Source organism: Barbus barbus (genome assembly GCF_936440315.1).
Source record: "Barbus barbus genome assembly, chromosome: 11".
Classification (NCBI taxonomy): domain Eukaryota; kingdom Metazoa; phylum Chordata; class Actinopteri; order Cypriniformes; family Cyprinidae; genus Barbus; species Barbus barbus.
Window position 1 is genome coordinate 1,903,387 of NC_136739.1, and position 12,849 is coordinate 1,916,235.

The 12,849-nt window shown below is 37.2% G+C and overlaps 1 protein-coding gene across 1 annotated transcript in view; it reads right to left on the reverse strand.

The window, feature by feature from the left end:
* Positions 1-12,849, reverse strand: part of LOC306876590 (unconventional myosin-X-like) — a 75,208-nt gene that overhangs the window by 29,840 nt on the left and 32,519 nt on the right. Inside the window, exons 11-19 of the mRNA XM_079427887.1 lie at positions 11,797-11,943; positions 11,600-11,700; positions 9,288-9,354; positions 8,510-8,602; positions 8,108-8,176; positions 5,947-6,029; positions 4,453-4,561; positions 3,624-3,704; positions 223-347 (exon numbers count right to left, since the gene is read on the reverse strand). Of these exons, the coding sequence (XP_079284013.1) occupies positions 223-347; positions 3,624-3,704; positions 4,453-4,561; positions 5,947-6,029; positions 8,108-8,176; positions 8,510-8,602; positions 9,288-9,354; positions 11,600-11,700; positions 11,797-11,943 (875 nt within the window). The remainder of the gene's footprint in view (positions 1-222; positions 348-3,623; positions 3,705-4,452; positions 4,562-5,946; positions 6,030-8,107; positions 8,177-8,509; positions 8,603-9,287; positions 9,355-11,599; positions 11,701-11,796; positions 11,944-12,849) is intronic.

Consider the following 12,849-nt stretch of genomic DNA (forward strand, 5'->3'; position numbering starts at 1 on the left):
ATTCCACTTCACTCAATTTACTGTAAGAGATCAATGTACTGATAGATTCAGAAAAACGTCCCTGGTATTGTTCATTATGCTTTCAAGAACACTAACTTTACATTACCTTTCCAAAAACCGTCAGAGATCAAATATGAGCATCTGGAACAGATTTTGTGCTTCTAACTGTATTTTGATGGACTGTCAGTGGTTTTGTGATGGTTTCTTGGCGATGTATCTCACCTGCTGAGGAAGTCTTGGAAGGTTCTCCGTACAGGAAAGCCTGCTCTACGGATCTTCACTGTCTCCAGCATTCCAGAGTAACGTAGCTGATTCAGAACCACATCTGCATCAAATTTATTTGCGTTCTGGAAGATAGAAGGATATGACTATCAGCACTGGTATCAACTGGCTAAGCCCAATATTACATGAAACTGAATGGACCAAAACTCAATATTCAACAGTGGTCCTATTACACTACTACAAGCTAACATGAAACAGTGTTCATAATAACACATCAGATTTCTGTAATCTTATGCAAGTTGGGTCTATTTATTGCTCTTTCCTCATTAGCAATTTTTTTAATGATGATGATGATGAATTTTGTGAGGTTTATGCTTAAAAGAAAATTGGGTAAAACTTTACTTAATGCCTTTTTGTATAATGCATAATAAAGGGTTATTAAATGGTATAAAGTATTATAATTATTCATAATGTGCGTTGTAATACATTATATCTTGTTGCAAATAATTATAACCGAATTTAAATTACATAGTGTAACAATGAATTGCTAAGTGTTATAATGTATTAACTGAGGTTACAATTATTCATGAAACTGTACAATGCATTAGGGTGCATTACAAGACATAATTAATGCATTAAAGCTACTTTTATAATGCATTATACATAAAGGCTTTAAGTAAAGTGTTACCGAAAATTGTATATCGTTATCCATATTGTTGGTCACTATGTAGCAGTCTCAATATCATTGTTAAATAATAAAAAAAAACAAATACATAAACCAAAATACATTCTCTGAATATAAATCTTAATAGCTTATCTTAATTTAGTCAAATATATATTTTTGACAGTTTGATATTTAAAAAAAAAAAAAGACAAAAATACTGATATAAAACCTTGAAGAAAATTATTTTTGCAGGTTATGACAAAGGGAAGGATCTGAAAAATAAGAGAGCTTGGTATTTTGAGAGCTTGGAATTTTTATAGGATCTATTTTGGTTTCATTCTGACTTTAACCATAACCTATGCGTGACATAACAGAGATACTTGTTTTGATCTGTCACATAAAGGACAAAAGGGGTCAAACACCAACGTCAGCCATGGGACTTTTCAACTGGGATTGATCGTGTCTATTGTGTGTGGTGTTGCGTCATGTTTAGTAGCTGGATCAGTAACGTCAGTGCCTGGTGTTCAGCTGCTCCCACACTGTCCTGTCTCATCAGGCCGTTTGATCGCTATGTTAAAGAGCGGGACTCATTGTTGGTGGCCTGGACATCTGGTGCATCTTAGCAGCATGTTCCACTATTGTGTTTTGCCATGTCCTTCATTTCAATCAGCACAATCTGAACTGAAATTATCATGTCAGGCTAATGTGAGGTGTATTTCTGGTCTGCCTGTGTAATTTGGGCAGTAAACCTGGGTTAGGCATGAAGTATGCAGTGTCACAATTGTCGTTAAAGGGGCCCCAAAGTGAGGTGGGATGTGTTGTGTGGCATAAATGATAGAAGAAAAGGTGTGGAATAACAGAGGGAGTCAGGCGCCAGACAAGGCCACAGCCGTGATTCCCCTCCCTGAGGACAGTTATCACAATACAACAACCCCATCAGAAGCACAACCTGATCCTCTGCCCACTGAAACGAGAGTCCTCTATAAATCAATGCAATCATAATAATTCCTGTAATATGGGGGCTCAAATGAGCGTTATTACAGCTCTATTGTATCATATAATGAAGGGTAGCTCTGTGCGATTTTCTGGCTGTTATCTCTACATTCCTCTGCTGCAGGTCAGGAGTGTGCTACTCCTCTCAGTGCCGCTGAAGCGGACAGCCGTGACCTCTGACCCCAGCACAGTCGGGTTTGGGCTGCAGGAATGTGCTGGTGGTGGGGATGGGCCGCTCCAATCTGAGCAGATCAGCACAAAGAGACTCTATGTACATGTAGAGTGCATGACAGGCTGCTGGCTGTACAGCTTCTCACAATGTCAGATTGTCCTGTGAATTTTACTTTATCATAAGCAAAGGCCACTGCACTGCTACTAATGATTTCTTAAAGTGCACCTATTATGGATTTTTGAAAATAAAACTGAATAGTTGAGCGAATCGTTTGGGAGTTGTTGAGCAGGTAAGGTAGAAATAAATGCATATTTAAAGAAAATGAAAGTGTTTTTTTGACCTTGCATGCATGTCAGCCTGTTATTGGGGACTCCCAAAATCATGGTAAATTAATTCATTATTAAAAAACTTAACCTGAATCCATTATAATTTCTTATGTTTGTCTTATCTTACCATTTTATCCATCATTTAGATATTTAATGCACAGTTTAAGTAGCTGACCAGATATACATTTCGCTGGAAATTGTATAACAGTATATGTAACTAATACAAATATTGAATCATAACATAAATCAGAAGCAACATTATATACTGAAAACCAGAAAAAAATTGGCCAGAGGAGTATAAGACAAAATATACTCAAATTAAAGACACATTCTTTAAAAACAAGTCTTAATATCTTATGCAGTAAATTCCCATTTATTCACCCAAATACCAAACCCATTTGGATTTTTTAAATTCATTTAACTAAAAAAGAAGAAATTGCACATTATGTTCAAAGTGTTATTTTCCATACAGTGAAAGCATATAGTGACCAGAGAATGCAGAGCTAAAAAAAAGTAATCATCACTGACAATCTCTCACATAGCTCTCAAATCTCATTTGCATTTCTGCAAATTCAAATTTGGTGCATCAATATTTGGTTACGAGAAAAGCAAGAAGCGGTGCTGCTTGATGTTACTGACGCCAAACATTGCAGAACACTTCTTGATGTGCAGGGTTGACCATGCATATGCTTGAATATGATTCTGTAGCTACAGTGAAGAGGAAGGTAATTGGTGAATTGCTCAAATGTGGGTCTGTTCCACCAATAAAGCTACTGTGAAGGTGCGGTCACTATTGGTCTATTGACAACAACACAGCTCATATCAAAGTCACTTTCAAGCGAAGCAGCTTTCTGTTGGTTAGTTCGTTTATTATGTACAAGCTGTTTTTAAATTCACTTGTGGATTATTGTGATGTTTTTATCAGCTACTTGGACTCTCATTCTGACGGCACCCATTCACTGCAGAGCATCCATTGATGAGAAAGTGAAATATTCCTTTAAGTTGCTCTTTGATTGTTGTATTATATGAAAAAGATCAGCATGAACATTCGTTCGAAGTTTCTTCTTTCGTGTTTGACAGAAGAAAGAAAGTGAAACATGTTTGAAACAACCTGTGGTTGAATAAACAATGATGGGCTTTCATTCTGGGTTGAGCTATTCATTTGAAAATGACGTTTTTAGAAGATTATTATATTTTCCTGATTGACTCAAGTGTGATATGGACAGTAAGAAAGTGGCAATCCTACCTTCTCCATGTTAGGTTTGATGCAGCGCACAAAGAAAGGGTTGGAGGCACTTAAAGTGGCCATCAGTGCATGAAGAGAGTCCTGAAACACACAGTCACAATAACACTAAATTACACCCCTGCACAGGAAAGTAACAGCACCAAAACTGCCATTCAGCAACCACAGCTGCTATTTGCTTGTCCGTCCCACATCTCCTGTTGAGGAGGGCAAACACAGGCAGTGACAGGGCTAGTATTTACCCAGTCAAATCAAGGACCCTTCAACCTGGCACTCTGTCCCACAGTCTCAGACTGAGAGGCTCCAGGCCGGCTTTAATGACAGGGGAACAGGGGAACATGCACGGACCCTGTCAAACCCTTGTGCCTGGTTTGTGGGTAATCCCCTGGCTTTAAGAGCCACAGTACAAGGGCAGCTGCCAAATCCCCTGCACGGCAGTTATGACATGCAAAGCCCCTTAACCCCCGCAAACGGGCAGATATACAGGGACATAGACAAGAGGACAAAACACACACACACGCAAGGTACACACAGAGTCACACAAGTGCAGAAATATATCCCAAAAATTCTACTAGGTTTGCACTCATAATCTGCAATGTCCACCCAAAATATTACGGCCAAACATGAAAACACACATTTTAGCTCCGTTTCGAAACTTACTGAGCTGCCTCACTTACTACTGCCTACAAAGGCAGCTGTCTTTTAAGGGAGCATCCTTAACCCAACAAGTGACTGATTTAAGAGCAGTTGTCTCACAGTCTTCTTGTTCTGATTATTTCAAAATATAGTTGTATAAAAACATCAGATGGCACATTTAGATCATCTGTCTCACCCTGAACTGAGAGCTGACGGTGGGTTTGCGGCGGGCAGTGCCCATCTTCAGAGTCTCGTCTCCATTCCTGCTACCAACTCGCTCAAACAGGTCATAGATGAAGTCAAGCCTGAGAGACAAACATCATTCATATCAGAAGAAATGGAGATCAGCAACAACTGCTTCAGGGTGGCTGGATGTTTAAGTTCAAATTTAGATGAATGTATATATATCTTAGGCCCAGCAACTTTTTTTAACAGCTTTTTGCCTTCATTACATGATTTTAAAAGGTCCTTCAGTGTGTCAAATTCATTTTTAACTCTTTCCCCCGCCAAAATGGGATTTTCGGTGTTTCCACTGTTCCACTATCTATATATGTGACCCTGGACCACAAAACCAGTCATAAGAGTCCATTTTTTAAAATTGAGATTCATACATCATCTGGAAGCTGAATAAATAAGCTTTCCACTGATGTGTGGTTTTGAGATACATCTGGAATCTGAGGGTCCAAAAATAATCTAAATATTGAGAAAATCGTATTTAAATTTGTCCAAATTAAGTACTTAGCAATGCATATTACTCATCAAAAATTAAGTTTTGGTATATTTATGGTAGGAGATATACAAAATATCTTCATGGGACATGATCTTTACTTAATATCCTAATGATTTTTGGCATAAAAGAAAAATCAATAATTTTGACCCATACAATGTATTGTTGACTATTGCTACAAATATACCCGTGCTACTTATGACTGGTTTTGTGCTCCAGGGTCATATATATTATCTATATCTCCTGAATGAGTCTAGAATGTGAGAACGCAGAAACGAGCATATATATGCATATGCATATGAAAAATAATGCGAACATCAACAATAAACAGCATATAAATGAAAACGTCCTAATGTTATTGAGTGCAATGTTAATCCAGGAAGTGGCTGTGCAAGCTTTGGGGATGCTGCATTTTTTCTTTGATCATTGTTCTGAACATGATCCAGATGCAGTATTTGATAAAAATTAGATTTTTCTGAGCTTTTTGCTCAAAATGTTTTTTTTATGAAACCTGTCTACAATCAAGTGTTGATAAAAAAAGAATGCTTGAAGCTAAAGTGGATTTTTGGTTTAAAAGTAGAGGCTCTCTTCTTTATTTTGATGCATTGCATGTTCAGATATTCATACAGCAAAATATTCTGGGGGCCATGAAATTTTCAAAAATTATCAAAAATGCTGACAGTGGCTGGCAACTTTTTTCAAAAACGCTGGCGGGGAAAGAATTCAAATTAAAAATATTCCATATAGTCTCTTAATTAAAATTAATTAATAAAAGCTTCATTAATGAATGATTTTAGATGCAGTACAATATCAAAACACTAAAATTAAATATTTATTGTCAATAGTTTTTGTAGCATGAGAAGCATCTTTTAAAGTGCACATCATTGATCTCATGACAAGCTAAGGATGATAGGATCCACAGCATTGCTTCGAATAACAGAAACAAAGAGAATGATTTGTTACCTGCTGTCCTTCAGCATATTGAGAATATCATCTCTGAATGTGTCTCTGTTCTTCTCTAGAATGCCACACACATCATACAGTACCTGACACACACAGAGACAAATACAGTTACTAAATACATGCATAATGTCTGTCCTAACGTTTCAGCCTAATAATGAGAGACCGAAGAGAGAGGTTGATCGAGCTGGCGCAGTTTAATGCCGTCACCTGTTGAGTATTACTCAGTCATGACCTCCGTGGCGACAGATTCCTCCACTGATCTTAACACTATGAAATAAACTCCAGATCTGTAAAGTATGCAGCATCCACAACACATGCTGGTGGTATTTATAACACCATCTCGATAATTACAATCTCTCATTTAAACCAAGAATTCATCCAAAGCTTATAGTCCGATCTTTCATTTGTGTTGGCCTAGAGAGCAGATGCTAAAGATATTCTCCATCTGAAAGCATTTGAAAGACTGGATAGATATTGTGGGAAGCATGTATCACATCAGACATTTTGCACACAAGACTGTGGTGAAGATATCTGGCAAAATCAGATGTTTTCCAGTAACAATATATATAAATCATATATATAAATTAGATGTTTTACTGGAAAGCACGACTGATTAAAATGACTTTTTTTGGAGAAGAGAGAGAAAGTAAAGAGTAAATTGCAAGTAGAAGCGTGAATAAAAACTGTCAGGAAAAGAGAAATGGCAACTAGAGAAGGAGCTGGACAGCATGCCGAATGCTTCTCATGGGAGTGCATGTTAGGCGTGTGGTTTCCAGCACATTAAACTGTGGAGAGGCTTCTTGTGGTGCCCATGGTGAAAATGTTCCCATGGTGAAAGGGCAAACCAGCTCTTCGCTTTCCATCTCTCTCTCTGTGCTTTTTTCAGCATACTGCTCTGACTGCATTCTCTCACTCTCCTGAAAAGACTAATTCCTCTCTTAAAGCCTGAAACTGATACTGCAGATGATGAGAGAAGGAGAAGACTGGGGAAGTCCAGGGCCCACTTTCTACTGGTAATAACACCTATGCAATAGTGACAGACAGGGATATCGGACAATATTTGAGATTATAGGTATCAGCAGAAATGGTCATTCCACCTGCTGTTGTTTCCAAAATGTACTAACAACCTTGTTTATGAATAATGCACATTTTATGTTATACAACATTTAGTTTGAGTACTTGATATATTAGCATTACCTGAGGCCTTGTGCCTACAGCTGAATTGGATATTCAGAACTACAGCAATCTTGCTCGTATGACATCATTTAAATATTTTTATAGTCAGTAAATATTGCATAAAATGAGTGTTAATTTATATCCAGCAATTTTGTGCATCATATTTTGTATTAATAAGTTATATTATTTCAGCCATTCATCTACTGCAATGTTACTGTAAAACACAGAATAGTGTCACACGTCCACATGTGCATGCATGTGTGTGTGTGTGTGTGTGTGTGTGTGTGTGTGTGTCTGTGTGTGTCTGTATCTGTGTGTGTGTGTGTGTGTGTGTGTGTGTGTGTGTGTGTGTGTGTGTGTGTGTGTGTCTGTGTCTGTGTCTGTGTGTGTGTGTGTGTGTCTGTGTGTGTGTGTGTGTGTGTGTGTGTCTGTGTCTGTGTGTGTGTGTGTGTGTGTGTGCGTTTGGAGTCTGCCAACTCAGATGTCAATTAAATGCATTTAAAATGTTCTATAAATTTTGGCAGACCTTATAAAATCTTTCCAACCTCACAAATAATGCACCACAAAACCCATTCTGTAAAACGCTTTTGCTTTTGCCATACCTGGCGACACGCTATAAATTTAAGCCTTTTTTTCACACAAAGTGTGTTTGTTTCTCTCACATTTGTCACACACTTGTTAACAGTTTGGTTAATGTTTACTAATAGTAAAATTATTAAAATTTGCTTATGAAATAAAAATTTTAACTTTAAAAAATAAAATATAAATAAAATTGCTAAACATTAGCTGAAGTACTCAAATTAAACTCCACTAACTTACTAAAATCAAAAGTGAAATAAAAGTAAGCTAAATAGAAATATATATATTTTTAAATGACAATCACATAGTTTAAATAAAATAAAAATTGAAACTGAAAATAAAAAATAAAAGCTTATTCAAAATATTAAAAAAAAGTTAAAATAACACTGCTTGTTGATGTAATTACCTCTCCTGCATAATGTTTAATACCAAACTGGTGATCTGCCACTCTTGGTTTCACGTAGTAATGGTTTGTCTGCAGAGATAGAAACACATAACACATTTTTCATATTGATTATATTTGCAGCGAGCACACACACAGGTACTTCAGTCAGGGCATACTGTATGTGGGTTCTCCGAGGACACACTCTTTGTTCCTGCGGCCTGAGGAAAGCCTGCTCACGTTACTGTATTGTGCATGTGCATGTGAGAGGCTGTGGGGGTGTGACTGGGTGTTGCCTATTGGCTCAGCGCTGGTCTTTATCAGTGAGTTTAAAGAAGAATTAACTCTCTGTGATCTGAAATGAGATGAGGTGGAGGGAGAAATGCGTACTGTATGTCTGTGAGTGTTTTGAAAAGAAGGACTTACGGCATGCCGGCTGTGGAGTTTCTCCAGCAGGGTGTAGTCTGTGCCTTTAGGGAATCTGCTCTCTTCATTGATAAGAGACAACATGCCCAGTTTCTGAGGAAAGAGCACACTGATCTAAGCACATGTTCTCTATGGCTCTCCACATTAACCACAGGGGTCTAGTTTGTAATCGATCAGAGATGTTAATTATAATCGCTTTAAAAGTGGGCCATCATTCATTACTAGTGTCAAATACTGTCTCTCAAATTACACTAATATTTACTTGTATGTCATGTAGCCATTTGTGTAAGAAAATTGTTAATTTCAAGTTGTTGATTATTCTCAGTGACAACTCAGATGCATTTTGTTTTTCAATCATACTGCCCTTTTTAGCCACTTATATGGAAGAGCAGATATTTTCAATTTCAGCTGGAACATGCAATTCTTTTTGAACATAATATGAAATAATTTGAAATCTCTAAAAAGGTTTAGTGTTTAAAACATTCAGCAGATGTTTCTAAACTTTTTATTATCATGCAAATTCACTTTTTTAGAACGTTTAGGGGATATTCATGCAAATTATAATGCAACACTTTCCAGACCTCTGAGAGTTCAAATGTTTGGGTCAGCAAGATTGTTTATTATTTTTTTGAAAGAAGTCTCTTATGCTCACCAAAGCTGCAATAATGGAATGATGAAATTCCTCATGTGCTAATAGTTATCAAAAGTGGAATGGTTTCTAATGAGCACTGAGTGGTCACAGTGAGAGCTGATTAAGGGTCAAAGGTTAAAAGGACACCTTTTCGATCAGATCCAAACACTCTGCGTTGTCCATCCAGTCGATGGCTTCCCAGTTTATCCCCTCCCTGTGCGGAGACACAAGAGAACCTCTTGAGCAACATCACAACACTACAAGTACACAAAGGTGGTATTATCCTCAGGGTTCATGTGATGAAATGAGCTGTGACCGGGCACTGCTGACCCCCCTCAGCCGTCACATTTCAACACAAGAACACAACTGTGTGGGAAAGAGGAGACCTATTCACACATCTGGCAGAGTGCCTCCATAGCCACCACAGCAAGAACAGGCCGAGAAACTCAGTTCATCTGCTATGTCTCCATCATTCAGCCCTAAAAGAGATCACAGGACGGTCCATATCCTGTATATCATGATCACGTCGCACCTCCACCCTTCTATGCTATTTCACCCCGCTGTGACCTGAGCTCTCTGCGACACCTGATAGTGTGAAGCTATGTGTCTATCGTACGCTTTGGGTTTCACGCAGCGATTTCATCTCCTGATGATGATGTAACTATGAGGACATCACGTACACAGGGAGGCGCACGCTCGGACAACACATTGCAGTTAGGGGTATGTGATATATATCGATATATATGTTGGGCTAGTTACTCAAAGAATGTAATATATTACTCATTACTAGTTACTCCTTTCAAAAGTAATATTGCTACTTATTACTTTATGGCGACAGTAATTAGTTACACTTCTAGTTACATTACTTTTTCTTCACACCCCACAGAAGTTGTAACTGTGTAAATTCTTCTAGAATGTTACTAACAACATATTTTTGCCTCATCATTTGACCAAAATCCACATTGGATCGCAGTCAGAAGTTATTACAAACACTCACTAGTGATTGATACTAACATTCAAGTAGATTAAATGTGTATTAATCTCATTAAATGTCATGTGTAGCTTGAAGCTGATTGTAATTTGTTACCCATATACGATTCTGTTTTATTACGCATTTGATCAAATCACATAAGTTTGTAAGAAACGGTTTAATTTTCCAAAAAGATTTGTAATTATAGTAATATAATGTATATATATATATATAAAGAGTGCCGTTTTTCTCCAAAAATTACCACGATTACAAATGTGATTTTTTTTTTTTACAACTGTTCAAGAAACAAGAAGTTAATTAAGACTTTAAGACACCATATTTCCTGTTTTTGCACTATTTCGACAACAAGAATAATTCCAAACACAGCCACAGTGCTGTTTTGTGTCTCTGAGCAACTGCGTTTGGTTCCTGAATGAATCAACCGTTTGAATGATTCGGTTCAGTCGCAATGACTCACTTATTAACAGTGACTTGCTGCCACCTGCTGGCGGTTTTAAATTCACATTCAAAGTAGCTTTATTTATTTAAATAATTTTAAATATCAGTATTCAACATTTTATTTTTAATATTTCAAAACATTATTTCTGCATTTGTAATCGCAGGTTAAATGCATTCATGCCCTGCATTAAACAGTGTGTAAATACATCTAAATACCACTTCAGATGCAGATTCTGTGTTTCCTCGGCATTGCAAAGATGAATTTTATTGATACTGGTTTAATTTGCTTGGTAACAGCCCAAATGTCTTATTATTCTAATTCACTGATTAAATGTAAGAATTTGACTCAAAAGATCATGGAAACTTTTAGAAATAATGGCTTTATAAAGGTAAAAATGCCCATAAAATATAAAAATTAGTTTAAACTTATTGGAAAAGATTCATTTCCATCAGTGTGAACTGACCACCACACAGAATATGAAGAATATCAAAAACTTTAGAAGTCAGCTGTCTACCAGCACAATAACACACTCAGAAAAATATTGTCTAGTAACAAAATATCGTCCAGAAAATATAGAGATATTATTTTTGTCAATATCGCACACCTCTAATTGCAGTTGTGCAGTAGTCAATCACAAACATATCTGTTGATTTCTTGAACGCAATGACCAGAAGTGTTTAGAATCCACTCACTACTCAAAATGCAGAGGTTTTGTCATGTACTGAGTTCTGCAAGCTAAAAATTTACTATTTATTAAATGGACAAGTGCAAGGATTTGGATAATGTCTTCTTTTGTGATGTAAAACAATAAGGTAGCCTAATATAGCTTTAGAACATCAGGTTGACTACTAACCAGTGAAGGGATGAATATGACATAAGACCAGTCTACTTTTGTGTATATGGTTTGATTGTAGAAGTTATTTTGAGTGCTAAATTAGGTCAAAATCAGAGAAATAAAGCTCTTGTTGTTGACAGATCTCTTCCAGGAGCAGGGCTTTGGTGCTAACCAGGGTCACTGACAGTACTCACCTGTTATATTCAAGCTGCTCCAGGGAGAAGATGTGCTTGTTGAAGTACTCCTGGAGCTTCTCGTTGGCATAGTTAATGTTGAACTGCTCGAACCGGTTCACCTGGAGGGGGAAAAAAGTCATAAAAACATGACAACATGCCATCGACAGACAGTCTGGCTGGAACACTTCACCTATTTGTACTCAACAAACTCTCACCTCGAAGTTTTCAAAGCCAAAGATATCCAAAATGCCAATGGACTTGAAGTTATCCTTTCCTTTGATTTTCTGGTTAATTCTGGCGATGATCCAAGAAAAACACTGGGAATACAATGCCATGGCCACAGAGTCCCGGGAATCAATTGCCTTTGGAAAGCAGGGCAGAGACCAATATTAATCTAGAGATATTTTCCTTTAGTTAGCCTCAAACAGCACAATTTAAAACCACAATGTCAACAAGCAATGCCTCTAAAGATTATTACAAAACACTAATATGTCTATTTGAATTTCAACATTGTTAAAAGAAAAAAACAGTAAAGTTCTGCAAGGTTCTGAATCTGCAAGGTTGTAACTCTCTGTAATTGTGCATGTCTTTAAACGTGCCTTAAGTGCAAAGTTTGAAAACAATGGATGTCTTTCCTGATTTATAGCTGAGTTTGGACAAAATACAGTGACCCCAATAAATATTTGGACACTTAAGTCAAATTTAAACCACCCAATCCCAACAAAGAAGTGTGTTTTTAATTACGCGCTCTGTTTTTAATTATGCTCAGAATAAATAAAAAATTTAAAACAAGAGTAGTGGAACTTATTCATATTAAATGTGATAAACTACACTGGTGCAAAAACACACATACAGACTGTGAGAAATGACTTTACACAGTACACCCACTAAAGCTGGCCTACCAATTCATTTAGCAAAAGTGATGAAAAGTGTGGAAGCTCTTTGCCTCTGGAGTTTCAGTTCAACTCATAAACCCAGCAATAACCCTGAGCTGCTATTACTGGATTACAGATGGAGAGAAAGTTAATACCCGCAAATTAGACTCTGCTATTCCTAAGAACGCCAAACTCCCGTCTATTGTTTCAGCAACACTATAATTCATCAGTCAGAGACACTTCTGCCTGATTCTGAACAGTGTGTTGGCTCCATCAGAAAGACATGAAAGAATGGTTGTTTGTGCAGGATATGGCAATTGGCAGCTGTTGAGGTCCTGACCACTGTGTTAATGCATTATGGGGAAAGGAGGAAGAGGAATAAGGGCCTCCATT